General features: G+C 43.2%; 1 protein-coding gene and 1 long non-coding RNA gene across 2 annotated transcripts in view; one reads left to right on the top strand and one right to left on the bottom strand.

Annotated features, from left to right (window-relative positions):
- Positions 1–17243, bottom strand: part of LOC127532183 (uncharacterized) — an 809822-nt gene that overhangs the window by 328148 nt on the left and 464431 nt on the right. The gene's annotated exons all lie outside the window — the stretch shown is intronic.
- Positions 1–17243, top strand: part of LOC110967950 (potassium voltage-gated channel subfamily H member 7-like) — a 92542-nt gene that overhangs the window by 27333 nt on the left and 47966 nt on the right. The window contains 1 exon segment of the mRNA XM_051943293.1: positions 9479–9634. Within this exon segment, the coding sequence (XP_051799253.1) occupies positions 9479–9634 (156 nt within the window).

Consider the following 17243-nt stretch of genomic DNA (forward strand, 5'->3'; position numbering starts at 1 on the left):
ATCCACCCCCATCCTGGACTGTTTACTAATGCTGTCCTCTGGCAGGAAGCTCTGCAGCAGCTTCTTCCCCCAAACAATCAGACTGTTAGTCTCATAAAAAAAAATCTCCTTTCCTCCCAAACACCCCCGTATTTCTGGAAGGTCGTACCCAGTTTGCTTTGGATCGCCTTTGATTGAACGAGTGTAGCTAGTAAAGTGACCTTTGGTGTAAATGTGGGCAGGGTTCCCTTAATCCTTCTAATTTCCATAAATTTACACAGAATTGCTCATCCATTGACTGAATACAGTGAAGTGAAAATGTGAGGGAAATGCATCGAGTTTACCACGGAGGAGCAGAGAGAACTTAAGCTGAAAATGAGCAGGAAGTGGCATAACCTTGATAGAAAGAGAACCCTGAGGTAAACGGGGTGATAATTTCATTGTCATGTGTTGGACTGGATGTGTGTGTGTGCTGTATTGGGTTACTCTCTAATGAAGGAACGACTCTGTGGGAACAGTTGGTCAGCGGTGTATCCGTGCAGTCGAAGAATGTCCTCGCCTGATCTTCAGCTCCAACTGTGGTGCTGCTCTCAGTCCAAACCTCAAGGTCAAATAAAAGGTTGTGCTGGTTCTGTAGAATACCAACCGTTTTCCAGCTCATTGCAGACGAGTAGCTGCACTGATTGTTGTGTTTATTCCACAACCGATGTCTTAGGTCGGACCAGTCATCTGAGTAAAGATGTTAAGTACAAAACAAACTGCTGTGGAGGTGACTTTGTGCATTTTTAGAAAGTAATCTTTTGGTTTGTGACAGTGAAAGTTGATTCACCACCGTACCAGAGTAATGTGTTCAAAAGAGACGCCACGAAACAATGCGGCTTTGTTGTGAAAGCATGAAAGAGCCCTTGAGCGCACTGTGAGCTGGCATATTCCGTGCATGCACTTGGTAGCACACTGTGCCGTCATCCTGCCGAGCCATCTGTGTAGCAGCATATTACCAGGTAGCTCTGTTAATCCAGGTAGGCTTCACCGCGTCATCCAGGAAATGAAGCCGAGTGGAAAATGTTTAAATCGATAAGACCCACGTTTCCACTCAGGCTTAAGGCTTGACTTTGAGACACCAGGCTGAGTGCACCGGCGACGCAGACGGCTTACCACGCTGTTATATATATACATAGGAATCCCCCTGGTTTGAGGATGACTGGCAGTTCTGTTTGTTAACTTGCCTTCACCTTACTAAAGTTTCAAATTCTTTGCCAACAAACTTCAAGTCTGCACCTTTACTACCATCCTCCGAGGATTGGAGACCTGAAAAGAACAGATTGTGTTTCTGTTTTTGTCCATCCGTCCATGACTTGAGATTTGAGTCTGGGACAGAGAATGCTGAGTCATGATGTTGTTGTTTTTTTTTAAATTTGCTGCTAAAAAATTGAGATTGCACGTTATGTATCACATTAGGATGCTTGGAAGTCTTCTGCTCTGCATGTCTCTATAAATATTCCAGTCAGAGGTGCTCTGGCTAAAGTTGTTTCGCTGTCTTTCAGAGGTGCGTTGTCTCATTACATTGCGCCATGTAAACCAGCTCTGTTGCCTGCTTATTAGATTTAGCTGGACAGAGAACATTCTGCTAATTAATGCTGCCGACAGGCTGTGTGTGAGTGTTTGTGTGCGTGAGCCCGTGTCTTTCTGTGGCTGCTTTGGAGTGTGCTGAGCTGAGATCTGTGCACCTCATTAGTGTTTGTGTCTGCCTCTATGCCAGCGTGCAGCCGAGGAATGAAAATGTTATTTCTGTTTGCGTGAGTGTGACCATGCATGTTTGTGTGCGTTTGCCTTTGACCCTCCTCTGAGGCAGGATATGCAGGCAGACAGGCAGAAATTTGCATCAGCAGCAGCAGCGCCGAGGATCTGTTTGATCTGCTCACTTATAACGCGTCAGGTGGCCTTCCTGCAGCGAGCGAGGAGAGAGAGCAATCGCACTGACGCTGGAGCTAAAGCCAGCGGCGGTGGGGAGAATATGCAACGTAAAAAATGTGGCCAAGGGTGGATTTAATAACAGTAAAGGTGGAAGTGAGTGATAGACAGACAAGGACGTGGAAGGAAAGAAGTGACGGAGGCCGGTAGAGAGCAAGAAACAGTTGTGGAAATGAAGGTGAAAGAGTGACAAGTGGAAAATAAATCGCATTAACAGATTCTTGTGGATGTTTTTGAGCTTAATGGGAAGTCAAATGTTGTAGCTGAATACAGTTTTAAAGTTCAAGTAGAGGCACATGCAAGTCAAAGTCGAGGTTTCTGAGGAGGACGCACACACTTATGCCCAACACTATTTCCCAAAATATGTTTCCATTAGCGATGGTTTAAAAAGAACGCTGCAGGATTTAAGAAATTGTGGCAGTGACGGCCCGAATATTCAGATCCGTTCGTCTGGTCTCCAGGGTCCAAATTTTGCCTTCGTTTTGTCGTCAGTTAAACTGAAGAATTCCCAAACAGCGGAGGTCTTCAGCATCTTGTCTTGTGTTTATGCAACGAAGTGAAGCGTGGGGGGGGGGGGCGAATATTTGGATACCAGAATTAATATCTGGATACCACCGTAGCGAATGAATATTCGGATATTCGGGATATTCGGGTCCAGCCCTAGTTTGAAGCTTCTCCTCTGTTTTCTTGGTTACCAGGGTGATGATTCCAGCTCCACTGAGTCTATAATTGAAAAATTAACATGATTGAATAAGGATTTGTTGATTTGAGGTGTATTTCTGCCATACAAGCAAGCGTGATCCATCAGAAATTCCCCTTTTAAATGTAATTAACCGTGCAGTTTACTTGTACAGGAACACAGTGTTTGTCAGATGGATCTGTCCAGACGCTCGGTCTGTCGTCAGCCTTATGCTGTCGATAAAGTTTCCCCCCCTTTCTGTCTCTGTCACAGACACTTACAGTGAATGCAAACCTACAGTACAAGGAGCTCTTGCCCCTGTACGGCTGAGATTAGAACACACTTCCTCACCTCTTTACGTCTCTGTCGTGTTAGAACTGGTTTGAATTTTGCTGCAAGTGTATGATTTAGTCAGTAGTACTAATAGATCCAATGGACTTAGATCAGTTTAATTGTTTCATTTATTACCACTTTTTCATCCAATTTCAGCAACACATTGCTCATGCAACTCTTCACCGTCTCTCCCTTTCCTTATTCTTATGTCGCCTAAACAAGTCCGACCATTATGCTTTCTAGAACATAATACTTGGCTCCTATGAATTATAAATGCCCATGGATTCCAAGCTGCTTATTTTTAGAATGCACACACGCCTGCCCCCATACATGCACGACGGACACACACACACACACACACACACACACACACACACACACACACACACACACACACACACACACACACAGAGATTGCTTTACAGAGATTAAGTTCCTGCATGCAGAGTTTTTGGGCATGGAAAGCAAGGAAACTAAGTCTACTGAAAAACAAAGCAATCAATAGTTTTTATTGTTATTAAAGTGACGTAAAGGGAATAAGTTTTTGCTGTCAGAAGCTTTTGTCTGTGGAGTCGGTTGTTTTTCGTGCACTTGCTCACTGATTTTCAAGCTATTTGGCAGATTCTTCCAGGCAGTTTTTCTGTGCATTCAGACTGTGCCAGCATCCCAGATTGACTCTGTGATGTATTTGTTGCAGGACTTCACGTTCTTCGCTTCTTTGTGACTCCGGCCATATGTTTAGACTCGTCGTCGGAGCGGCGTCCTCCCTCATGGTATTACGTGATGCGGAATAAGTGGCTGAAGCTTTCCCGCAGCGCTGTGTGTGCACTTGTTTTTGTGAATAATGTGCACGGTGGTGTGAGGGCATCGGTGTGTACAAGTGCAACCTTGGACCAGTTTGTTTTGCGTTCGTGTGGCTGGGCATGTCCACGGCCAGGTTCACACTGCAGGCCTCAGGCTAGTGGACACAGAGCAACTTAAATGTCTCCATGGGACGTTTGTGTGCCGGCCAAAATGTGTGGAACTGCAGTAGAAGGGCAGCAGTGTGCATGAATTTCAGTGTTTTGCTTGTGCAGAATGAACCTACTGTTCATGTGTGGAATAAAGCCTTTCAAGTGGACTCAACAAAAACAGTAGAATAGCAACAACAAGTGAACGTCCTCCAGAGAGTATAATCTAGCCTTTGTGCTCTGTTCAGATTTGTTACTTGGATCTAGGGCCGGGCGATATGGCTAAAAAATAAAATCTAAATTTTTTTAGTCATCTTGGACGATTTTAATCGATTTTTGATGTTTCTTTGCGGTCTGTTAGCTATGGCTACTGCTAGCCATGCTGCACTCCCGTAGCTGCAGCACTCTTCCCATTCTTTAGGATGCCTCTGCTGGAGGTGCTGAAAGAGGTTAGTTGTGCTGCTACTCTTTGTTTTCACAGTACTTTTGCAAACCTTGCACATGACTGTAGTTTGCTCTGTGTCAGTCTTGTCAAAGCCGAACCACTTCCATATAAATGATGTAACATGAGGCCCTTTTCTCATGACCAACTCTTCGTCTGCTGTTCTGTCCGCCATGACGGGGGTGTGAGTGTTTTGGTGGAAGGAGATGAGAGGCGGAAGCAAACGCCAGTAACCTTGCCAGCAAGTTGATTTCTCGCGATATTTGAGAGTTCACAAATCTCTCAAGAAACCATCTTGCTCCGCTCCCGCATTCACTGTTCGTACAGCACCAAGTTGGCATGGGCCAATCACGCAGCAGGCGGGATATCCGGGTGTGAAGACGACACCAAGCGCCAGTAGATCAAAACAAACATGGCAACAGAGGACAACGATCGTGTAGATGCTGCTATTAAGTCAGTTTTAGCTGAATCTCGTGTCGCTTCTGTGAAGGAACAACAACGAGAGGCGCTTTGCACATTTCTGGATGGTAAAGATGTTTGTGCTTTTTTACCTACGGGTTTTGGTAAGAGTTTAATCTACCAATTGGCTCCGCTCGTTGTGAAGATCCCGCGATTGGCTAAAAACAAACCCGTCAGAGGCGGGACATACTGTTGCATTGTCCAATCCGTGCCTCTTTCCTCCGAACGGATTTACATGTAGCGGTCCCAGATTGATATTGTGGAGTACTATCAAGTACTACACAATTATTAATCTGGCTATTGCCAGGTTAAAACGCCAGTGCACAAGTCATGAAAGGCAGAAGAAGAATCTGTATTGTTATATATTTAAGCTCGCCTCAATTTTACGATTTGGCAAATTTTCAAATCATCAGGTTTTAAAAAGCCGAATTACTCGAATTAATTCGATTTATTGCCCAGCCTCACTTGGATCTGATTTGTTTATTTGGCTGTTTACATTATTTTTAAAAAAAAATGCAGATTCCAGTGTGAAGTGACCCATATGGAAGCAACTAAAGTCAGCATTTAGGGTTGAAGTACAGTAGAAGCTAATAAATTCATGAGTAGATGAGGAAATAAACGGCTGCTGCTTCCACATTGAGGTGTGTCTGGATGCAGATTCACTGCCTGGACTGGTGGAACTGTGATGTGAAAGGCTTCACAGAAACACGTTTTATCTCAAACACCAGGATGTCAGGTGATACTTTAAACGATTCCTCTCCAGAGCAGCAAACTTTGTGCCTTAAAAATGAAGCCGTCATGAAAGTGCAGCAGCTGCTTTGGCGTCAAACAAAAAAAAGAAGAATTTTTATAAATTGAATGTGCCTTTCTGTACTTTTGTGTTCTTGTTAATCCGTATGTTTTAACGGTGAAGGTTGAGAACAAAGGTTGGAATCAGGCTAAATCCTGGGTTGGTTCTGTGGTACCAATGAAATCACAATGTGAGGGATAACCTGCTTAAACAGTGTTAATTTTTGACAGTTTGGTCAATATTTGTGCAGTACTTTAATCACTGAAATAGGAAATGCTCTTTTAAGAAGCATTTTATATTGATTTTTTTTTGCACAAAGTTACTTTTTTAATGTTAAATACAGTCTTTTTAATTTTTCCCTGTATGGTTATTAACTAATTCTTTATATGGCCACTTGAGGCTGGCTTCAAATGAGAATCCATGTGGGACCACCATGTTAAAATGTCCACTTTTACAGCAGAAAATGCAATATATTTACAGCCTGGAGCAAAAGGCAGCTTTGGTCAGTCATAGATTTCCTCATTAATGGCAACTAATAGATAACTCATCTATTTAAATTATATCAAGCTTTACAGTTGTGCAGGTTTGTGCAGTGGAAGGACAGTCCATGGACCTGAGATACTTAAATGTCCCACCTCAGCTTCAGATTTAGTAAGAGCTGGAGTCTCACATTAAATCTTTAGCACACGTTTTGTCGTAGTGTGTTCTGTACTTTGATGGTGGATAACATCTAAACTAGTCGTTACACTTGTTTGTCGCTTTAAAATAGAAGTTTCTCCCGGCTTGTCGGAGTTTCTAAACTGACAGATGAATAAAGATGATCTCATTTCATTTCAGAATCGTGCTGAAGTGGCTTTGTACTGGTGACAAATTAAACTAATCTCCAACTTGGCGCTGCGAGTTTGCCTTTTCTTTGGAGCGCTCGCACGTTTCCATGGAGACGGACATTATCGTTTTAATTCACAAGCAAAGTGAATCACAAAACAGGACGCTCGTCAATGTCAGCGCTGCTCCTTGAGCTTAAGGAGATAAAACAGACACATTTGTTTTTTTATAACGGCAAATTGTGCTCAGATAAAGGATGCAGAAAGTTGAATTCAGATTTGTAAGTTAGGTGTAAATGATTCAGTCTGACAGCATTTGGATCATCTCACTGTCTCGCTTCTTTTTCCTGCTTCTTTTAAACCCTCCAATCACATCGAGGCCCTGCATTGTCTGTGTACAGTCGGTATTCCCTCCAGCTACGTGCATGCAAACTATGCCTGAAAACAATGAAAGCAAAGGCGCAGGTCTACTTTTGCCGTGGGCCTCATTTGCATATTTCCACTAAAGTCGCAGGAGGTGTGTTCCTGCCCCACCCCGCTCTTCCCCCCACATCCTCCCTCTGATGGAAACAAATGGCTCGAGCCGCTCACCGTGACACTGATGAACTATTAGGGGCAGCGTGCTGCTTAGCCCAGCGGAAACAGGGTTCCCCCAAACATAAATCAAACCCACGCCTGGTGCAGGAGCCGCTTCGTAATCCTGCACAGTCGGACTTTTGAGCCTGACAGTACAATAATATAAGTAGAAAATGACTGGAATTCCCCAATTATTGGGACATTTACAAGTATGCAGGCATCTCTGGGGGGGAATGGGGATTGCAGTTGAGTCTTTGTGCTGCAGTTTCCCCCCAGAAAAGAAACGCTATAGGCTCGGAGCCTGTTGGCCGAGCTATAAATAGCTTTCTGGTGACGGCAGGAGTTAGAGCCTAACGTGACAGAGAGCATCTTCCAGAGATGTCCATGTTTATTATTTAACTTACATCTCATTTTATACACTAGTAATGCTGGTCCTCATGTGTACAAGCATTGAACCACTACTGTAGACTCAGCCTGAAAGTATTATATCCTTCTCTTGTCATTGATCTGACATGCCAGATGTCCTCTCTGAATGTCAGAGTTTCATATTTAACTTTGCCCAATCTCTGTAAAACTCAGCTATATTCTGCGTGCATACATATCAGTCTGCTGCCATCAGGGAAGAGATTAAAGGGGAACTTTGTTTTTTTTTTCAACCTGGGGTCTGTTTTCATGTCATTTCATACATGTGAGTGATGGAGAAATGAATTTTCGACATAGCTCCAGTATTTAGCCAGGCAGGCAGCTTAGCAGCTCAGCTAGCGAAAAGTATGGGGCAACTGTCCCCCCCGCGTCAAAATCCGCCCTAACGTGCGTTTTTCCCACACTGACCGGCTCAACGAGTGTCCCACAACATATTAGAGATGAGAAGTGAACGAAAACCTCCACATTACCTGGTGATCGCTCTTCGTTGTGGTCTGTATCTAAATCTCGGGACGCTAGAAAGCAAATCTTGTTCCGAAATCGATTCCCCCACCGGTGTTTTGGCGCGAGCTATCGCACGATTTCGGTACGAGATTTGCTTTCTACCGTCTCGAGATTTGGATACAGACCACAACAAAGAGCGATCGCCAGGTAATGTGGAGGTTTTCGTTCACTTCTCATCTCTAGTATGTTGTGGGACACTCGTTGAGACTATCCGAGCCGGTCAGTGTGACGAAAAAAAGCACGTTAGGGCGGGGTTTGACGCGGAGGGGGCAATTGCCCCATACTTTTCGCTAGCTGAGCTGCTAAGCTGCCTGCCTGGCTAAATACTGGAGCTATGTTGAAAATTCATTTCTCCATCACTCACATGTATGAAATGACATGAAAACAGACCCCAGGTTGAAAAAACCGAAGTTCCCCTTTAAGGTCCTTAAAATGCAGGACAGACTGGCTGAGAAACCTCTTCACTTACTGTGTTTATATTGCCTCTTTTGCATATGTTGGAATTCTTGATATAGTTTTGTTTTATACGTACATTTGATTTTATTATTTATTGTTGTTAGTTTCAATGCGCCATCCGGTGGCATCTACTTATATTTTCGTCATGCACCCGTGTACGATGACAATAAAACTTTTTCTGTTCTACTCTATGTGGAACTACGAAAATCCAAATGCGTGTTTTTAAGACTGTCTTCAGTACATTTCAGGTTAAAGGTTTGACGTTTATTGCTTCATTAAAATGTTTTGCAGCATATAAAGCGCCGTATGGACGTTGATTCTAATTGGATTTGATCTTTAAAGGCAGATTTAAAATATCCTAAACGCCGTCTTCTCTTTTTTTTTGTCAGGGTTTTGCTTGAAGCTAAAACAAGACTGCTGGTAGAAAGTTGCCTCATTTCTGCGAACCCTCTTGTCTCCGTTTTGATAAATTAGCAGCATTTAGACGTGAGGCATTAGCAGCATGCAGAGCTGCATTAAATTTACCTCCCACTGCGGGGCCACGAATAATTGGGCCTGAAGAAATGAGCAGAGAGTAGTTCAGTGATTGCTTTACTTTTATTTTGCTTGAACATCTGCGTTATTGTTGTCCTGTGGATGCATTATTTAAATCGTTTGATAACACATTAATGTCCATGGTGATGTTTGCAGGTTGTCTCACTGTACTGATCTGTGCAGGGCAGCCTCAGGCCATGTCTGCATATATGAAATCATTCAGCTCCAGAGGCTTTCATCTCAGCGGACCTCTTAACCTTTTCACCCTCATTTTTCCGCCAGGCCTTTCTGCGCACGCGGCTTTATCTGAGATAAGACGTTTGAATGTCAGAAGTGTTAATGGAAAGCTCCAGGATCAAACTGTACTGTGTCTGAAAAGCTGTCGTGTGACTCTGAGTCTTGGTTCAGATTCTGCCTTTTTGTTTAGTTTAAAACCAGGCAAGCCTATCATTGAGATTGATGGGATTCATAATTTTATCCCAAGTCAATCAGACAGAAAAGCATTAAAGTTTATTGCTCATTTCTAACTGTAACTTAATTTTTTTTTTTGCCGGTTAGGTTCAAACTTCCTGTGCGCCACCCACATCATTCCTGTGAAGAACGAGGAGGGCGTGGTCATGATGTTCATCCTTAACTTCGATTACATCCTGGACGAGGACAGCAGCGACTCGCTGGAGAGACTCAACCACACGTCTCCTTCCAAAGCCGACCAGCGTGAGTAGAGGCAGAGGAAGGCCCGGGGAGGAGGAGGCAGATAACATGTTGTGACATTTGGTGGGAGCCTTTATTCACTCCCCTGAATGCTTTTGTGTTGGAGTCATTGAGTAAATATAGTGTTGCAAATGCTGCTCGTGAACAGGTGGAGATACAACACATCCTCAGGACTGGTCTTAGTAGAGCTCTGTTCTTACATTTGCTGTACATACTCAGGAAGAAAATAGGGCAAGGCAAGTTTATTTGTGTAGAACCCTTCATGTCCAAGACAATTCAAAGTGCTTTACATAAAACATTAAGAGCATTACAGTTTTTTAACCTGGATTTAAAAGTGTCTACATCTGGTGAGAGTTTAATCTACACTGGCAGTTTGTTCCACATGTTTACAGCAGAACAGCTAAATGCTGCTTCTCCGTATTTAGTCCAGACTCTGGCCTGCACTAGCTGTCCTGAGTCCTTGGATCTAAGAGCCCTGCTAGGTTTGTATTCTCTGAACATATCACAGATGTTTTCTGGGTCTGTAAAATACCACTACAGTAATCCAGTCTACTAGAGATGAACGCATGGATGAGTTTCTCTTGGTCTTTCTGGGAGACAAAACTTTTAATTCTGTAGATGTTTTTGAGTTGCTAAAAAGCTGCTTTGGTGACAGCTTTGATATGGCTGTTAAAAGTCAAATCTGAGTCTAATACCACTCCAAGGTTACGCATATGGTTGGTGGTTTTAAGAGCCCGAGTCTGTTTTATCTTCATTTAATTGTAGAAAATTCTCTCTCATCCAGGTGTTTATTTGCTCCAGTCCCAGTAAGTCTGTTGGGCTGCAGTCGTTTGGTGACAGAGACACATAAAGTTGTGCATTGTCTGCATAACTGTGATACCTAATGTTAAATTTCTGTATTATTTGACCCAAAGGGAGCATAAACAAGTTGAACTGAAGAGGTCCGAGAACTGACCCCTGGGGGACACCACAGGCCATGGCCCCTCACTCTGATTCATAGTTGCCAATTGTATTAAAATAACTCTGGACCTGAATCAGTTTAGAACTGTTGTTTGTGATCTGCAGTATCAAACGCAGCTCTCAGATCCAGCAGAATCAGGACTGATACTTTACCAGAATCAGGATTCAACCTACTGTCATTTAACACGCTGTCTCAGCGCTGAAGCCTGACTGAAATTTGTCAAGATTTCCACTTTCATTCAAAAGTTAAGCTGATTAAATATACCATTTTCAATAATCTTGGATATAAAATAAAGGTTATAGACAGGTCTGTAGTTGTTCGTCATGGAGGCGTCCAGAGTCCTCCTCTTTAGGCGTGGCTAAATGGCAGCTATCTTCAGTGACTTGGGAAAAATGCCTGATGTCAGTAAGACTACAACAAAGAAAGAATGGAGCGATAGTAAAGTAGCAGCCAGTCTTGACCGTTTCCTTGTAACCATTTCCCCACATCCAGAATCAGTTTGTGCCTCTATCCCACTATCACCACTGTGTCTTAACAGTTTGACATGTCGCTAATATTAACGTCACACATGCTGCCGTTTTCTATTACAGATACGCTGCTTTAGCATCTTGTCTCCTCAGATGTTTCGCTGCAGCTCGTGCCTTCATTTCTACTTGCAGCAGGGGTGCAGCTGCAGGAATTCCCTGCTAGACAGCTCCTTTGGCATGTTGACACCAGCGTTTAGCAGACACTGATGTGTTAGCCTGCTATCATCTCAAAGGTCTGGCCCAATTATAGCTCCTAGCCTGCCAGGCCGGCCTGATGAACTACTGGAGCAGTGCTGTGAAGCGCTCAGCTTCCCCGAGCTGTCGGCGTAATAGTGTATAATGCCATTCCCCAGCGGTGCTCTTGATGCCTCCTCTCACTTCGAAGTCTCTGTCTTTGTCCATTTTCTGTCTGTGACACGTAAAACAGCAGCATGGAGGACCAGAGGTTACTCCTAGATGACTGTAATTGGATGAGGCCCCTAACAGGCTGCGGTGCCTCATGGGGTGTGTGGTGGAGAGGAGGGGCGTGTGCGCCTCATTGTGAGTTTGTGCACCCTGCATGGTGATGTGCACTCTGAGACTCTGGAGAAACCATGCATGAAAGTATCAGCTTTCCAGTCTGTGTGTTTGTGCAGGCGTGTACATGTCACCGGTGAGGGCCGCCTCTTCTGCTTATCTGCGCAAAGTAATTGCTTAGTCTGAGCACAAGGGCAGTTCCCCGATGAAGCAGGCGTTTATGAATTCAAGTCTGTTCATGCCTATCTGCATATCTAAGTGGGCATCCCTGCAAATCTGGCGGTGAGGTCCGGATTTGCTTCCAAGGTCGAGTCCCAGCGCTGGACACGTTTCTGTCTGCCTACACGCAACCTCTGCTGTAGCAGGCGTTACTACAGAGAGTTGGTGTTTTTTGGCCTCATTTCATCTCAGCCCTCTCTCAGCTGATTCTAGAAACCCAGTATTGCACTTTCTATTTTACTAGCAGATGGACAGAGGTCACTAATCATGAGTAGCTCTGCATAATTGATGAGGACATCACAGAAGAACACGCTGCTACAGATGTAAATTTCCTTCAGTGGAAGCGGCGGCGGTGCTATTCTAAAGGTGGCTTTACGTAATGTTTAGAATCAGCTGCCTTTAGATGTGTTGCCAGCGAGGTGATGATCCGTGTGTGCGCGGCGTTATCTAGACTGTATCTGGGGAATGCACTGAGCACTGCTTATCAGCTGCCTTTTCCCTCAGTGATGATCCAGCCCTTCTTGGATTCTCCCGTTCTGAATTAATGTTGCTTAGCAGAGCCATTTCCACAGATTCATAAATTGTACACATGCACAAGAAAGTGTTGTGATACTTAATGCTTCACTGATTTCAGAGGTGTAATTAGTATTCTTGCAGTGCAAAAGTAGGACACTTTATATTGAAAAGGACAAAACACTGAATATCAAAATTTAACAAGTCCGTGATCTCAAGTAACTTTTTAGTTCAAATTAAAGCTACAGTAGGCGTAAATCTGGAAAGCCAAGCAAAGAAAAATGTACAGCAACCTTCTTGTAGCTCTTCCCTCTCCCATCTCTGAGCTTAGCTCCTCCTGACCAGATATCAAATTATATATGGAAAACAACAAATTGTATCTGTGTCCCAGAAATCACTTTCAGCTAATCTACCCAAGGCTCTCTTCGTTATTTAATATAAAATAGTAGATTTTTCACATGTAAGCATGTTTACCACAGTATCTTTATAAATATCTTTGGATTTCACTGAATTGTATATATAATATTTAGAAGAATCTTTCTGTAGAAATGCCATGTGGTGTTTGGTTGTAGGCGGCCATGTTGGTTTTAGGCCTGAAAACAGCAAAAATGTCAACTATGATACAAAAAGTCCCGCAGTTATATATTGATCCAATATTGAGCTATTGGACCACAATGATCAGGAATTTGTTAGGAGGGAAGATGAGGCCTTTAACCCCTAAAACACTAAACCTACCATCAAGCATGGTGGTGGCATCATTATGCTAAAGGATTGCTTTGCTGCTAGTCGAACTACTTCTTTCCAGAAAGGAAGTAAAATTATGAAAAAGGAGGATTACTTCTATATTCTGTAGGAAAAATTAAAACCATCAGCCAGAAGGTTAGGTCTCAGGTGCAGAGGGAACAAGACATTGACTGTAAATACTCATTGGAAGTGGTAAATAAATGGCTAATTCAGGCTACAATTAAGGTTTCAGACTGGTCTCACCAAAGTTATGCATTAAACCCCATCAACAACCTGTGATGAAGAAACACGTCTGTGTCAGAAAGCCGACAAATTTAGTTGAACTGCACCATTTCTATTAAGAGGAGTGGTGAAAGATAAAACCAGAAGCTTGTGAACAGCGACCAAAACCGATTAATTGAAGTGAAAATGGCCAAAGAACATTTACCAAATATTTGGATTGCTGTGCGTGTATTTTAGACCCGATATATTTTGTCATATTACCAGAAGACCTGTAATAAATGTGTACAAGAACCAAAATGTATGACAAAAAATGCTGTTTCGCATTCCAATATAGAAATTTCAGTGAAAACTCAAGGCTAATGGTGGCCTTTCCAAGCGTATGTAAATGTTCGTTCACGGCTGCAGGTGTTTCCCATTTTCACAGCTGATAAGCAGTGCAGGTGGTGGAGGGGTGGAGGGTGAGGTGGGGAAGGCAGACTGTGTGTGGACTCTCTGTGCCTGGGGATCCTGGCAGCGCAGTCATGTGTTCACCGAAGAGTATTTGTTAAAAAAACATGAATAATTTGGTTATAATCATACATGGGGAAACACTAAAGATGTCTGTGGTGACCCCGACCCCTAAATCCATTTAAATTATCTTCACAGTGCCTACTTAACTCCTTGTAAGTTCTATCTGATGGGGGCAGGTTTTGCTCTTTGAAGGCTCCTGCTGCATTATTCAAATGATTGCTTTCCAGTCACGCGCTTTTGGAATGAACTGGCTCCGAGATTATTCAGCTCTTATTGGTAACGGAGCCCAAGATCGTACCTTCTTTAAAATGTATCTACCTGAGGAATCTAAACACCTGAGAAAGATTACTTTAGCAGGAATACATGCTGCTAAGACGATGACTTCCCCTTGCTGTCTGCTCATTGAACAATGGATTCTGGCTTTTTTGCACATGTGAGTGGTGCTGTTCCATTGTCTCAATGCCCGATCTACATTTTGTCTGGGTCCAATCACTTGAAATATGTACAGGCAAAAGGACAAATATTTAGAATCTAAAAATATACAGGGGGTCCTCAGTTTACGACGTACTCGACTTACGGCATTTCGCCATTACGTTACAACTGGTTATGTTGAACTAGTTGACGAGCAGAGCGGCCGAATGCATCGCCACACCTTGGATTGTGCTACGTTCACGAACTTTTTGCCCTTCATTATGGCTCCCAAGCCTAAGTCAGACTCTTCTGGTGGCAGTGCTTTGAAGGACAGGAAAGCCGTCTCCGTGGAAGTGAAATTAAATATAACAAAATGCATAGAACAGGGCAAAACACTGACGAACATGGGTCAAGTTGTAAAAACAGGTCAGCATATTGTAGCGACCCTCTGTGATGAATGAGTGAGACTTTATCTGGTTCTCTGGTCTTTTACTGAACCTTCACACAACCTCAGATAACCAGAAAAACCCCATAACCTAGCTGCAGAAGTAGCCGCTGTTCCCAGCTCTCTCTACTGCTGACTCTCAGCCAATCAGAGATGAGCTAACTAAACGTGGCACGTTCACTGACATTAGGTAAATCTGGAACTGAGCAATAAACATTGAAACATCAACAGCAATATCAGTCTGTTACAATATACTGTTATCTTCTTGTAAAATGATTCATGCATGCGTGAAAGTTGTTGGTATTCATTTTCTGAAGAACTGCTTATCGTGATGCATGTAATGGCTTTTTTTTATATTTGTTTATGAAGTTCCGACTTCGGGCAAAACTCGACGTCTGTAGGAACGGACCTCAAACGTATGTAGTGGACCCTCTGTATAGCCGTCCTCCTGGAGCTTTTCTCTTACAAAATCTGTAAATATCCAAACGGAGCCCAGCTAAAATCAGTATTCTATTCATTCACGGCTTTACTTCGAAATCAAACTCCGCTCTCCTGAGTGAACAACTATTAACTCAGGCTCGCTGCAATCATACTCTAATTTTCTCTGTAATAAATGAGTGTGAGGCAAACCGGGGACACAGCAAAATTATCAATGTTATTCTCTAGCCGGTGAGTAATAGGAGGACTGGGGCTCCCAGGTAAATACTCCTCCAGGTAGAAGAGCGCTGCATGCAAAACCAGGCGCGTCAGCAAAATCACGACGAGCGGAGACGGTAACAAAAGGACTCAAACTTGTTTTTGTCCTGCCTTTACAACAAAAGAAAGGTTTATTGTTCTCTTTGTACTTCTCCCCGGACATCTGAATCATGCTCGCGTTACAAAAAGACATTTCACTCCACAACATTGGGATCTGCGGGCCCAATTAATATGCAATGCAAATATTACTATCTGGTATCATAGCAACTAGGGCCACTGTGTGTCCACTGGCTGTGTAAAGCCGCTGGTGAGTCTTTTTTTTTTTTTTTTTTTTTGCAGGGAAAGGATAAGAGGGTTGAAGAGGCAGGAGACACGTGCACATACGCTACATGCACACGCAGCTTTTCTCCAAAAGGTTCAGCTCTTTCAATTCCACAGCCGACGTACAGTCCTCTCAGAACACACCGTGAATGTGTGACTGAATTATGAGCTAATTAAAAGATTTGTGGTGTATACAGTGTGCTTATCCGCCAGCCACGGTAATTAGAAGCAGCGCTGCGAGCGGTGTGAGCGCTCATGTGCTGCCATTCATTATTTTGTTAAGCTGTCATTTTTAACCGTCAAAGCTGGTGTTTAGATTCATGCTTTGCCAGCAAATGTGAAAATGGTGGAGCTTACACGAGCACTTTGGTAAAAATGTCAGTGCTGTACGGCAGCATGACTGCAAGAAGGGAAGGGTTTTGCAGCTTGAGGGGAGAACTTTTGGGTCTTGATGTATTGTGCAGACTCTTTGGCATATAAATTGAGTTTTCTGGTTTGGGATCAGACAGATGGTATTTTTGATGAGCAGTTTTTATCTGCTTCACAGCACTGAGCTCAGATAAAAGACACTTTTGTTCATGATTCCCTTTCAAAGACGAGACCGACAATTCAACTTAATTTCGTCTTGATGATAAATGACGACTTGTTTAGTCATCCTGCGGGGCAGATTTGCACACTAGCTTAAGATCCTGATCTGAATCTCCAATTAAATGATCATTTCCGGCATTGTCAGCATCTGGCTAAAGAGTTAATTTAAACACACCACGCTGACCCAAGCAGACACTCAGCATTGTGTCTAAATTTAGTTTCTTTTTCTCTCTCGCTGTCGGTCTCACCCCGATAGAAGCAGCAGCGAGGAAGACAAAAATCCAGGCTGCTTCCTGCCGAGCCTCAAACATTAATTCTATTTTCTAATTTACCACCTATTGTGTCTCTGAATGCAGGCTTAGCTGTTCCACGCTTTACAGATATTGGTAGGGCAAATTTAATGCGCTGTGGTTATTTCAAGCAAATATAACGAGGGGAACTAATGATGCTTTGTGAGGAGATGGCTTCATCAATTTGTATTTGCTCACGCTTTTTTAAAATTTGTTTTGTGAAAGGACTTGATTTCCACAGCGCCTCGTGGTAGTGGGGCTTGTTTTCGAGGGCTGAGACGACATTCTGATACGTACGGCATATGTTCAAGCGGCTAAATGATTCACAACACGTAGCCCATGTTTGCCGTCCGTATGTGGGATCCTACGAGTGTGAACGTCTCTCTGTCGTGACATGTTTACACAAATCAAAACACGCATCTAAATGTGCATTTATGATCGATTTCTTTTCATAGCATAGCTTTACACTGACTATATTGTGTTTCTTCATGTTTTTCCACCCAACATTCCCTCCCAACTACCCACTGTTATGATAACTGGACCATAAATATCACTTTTTGCTTCGTTATCCTTCATTTCCCAAGGAGCTATCAATCACTCATTAAAGCCCTGCACATAATCTTTTATATGACCGACTCCTTATCGCACC

The sequence above is a fragment of the Acanthochromis polyacanthus genome, chromosome 22, assembly GCF_021347895.1.
Source record: "Acanthochromis polyacanthus isolate Apoly-LR-REF ecotype Palm Island chromosome 22, KAUST_Apoly_ChrSc, whole genome shotgun sequence".
Classification (NCBI taxonomy): domain Eukaryota; kingdom Metazoa; phylum Chordata; class Actinopteri; family Pomacentridae; genus Acanthochromis; species Acanthochromis polyacanthus.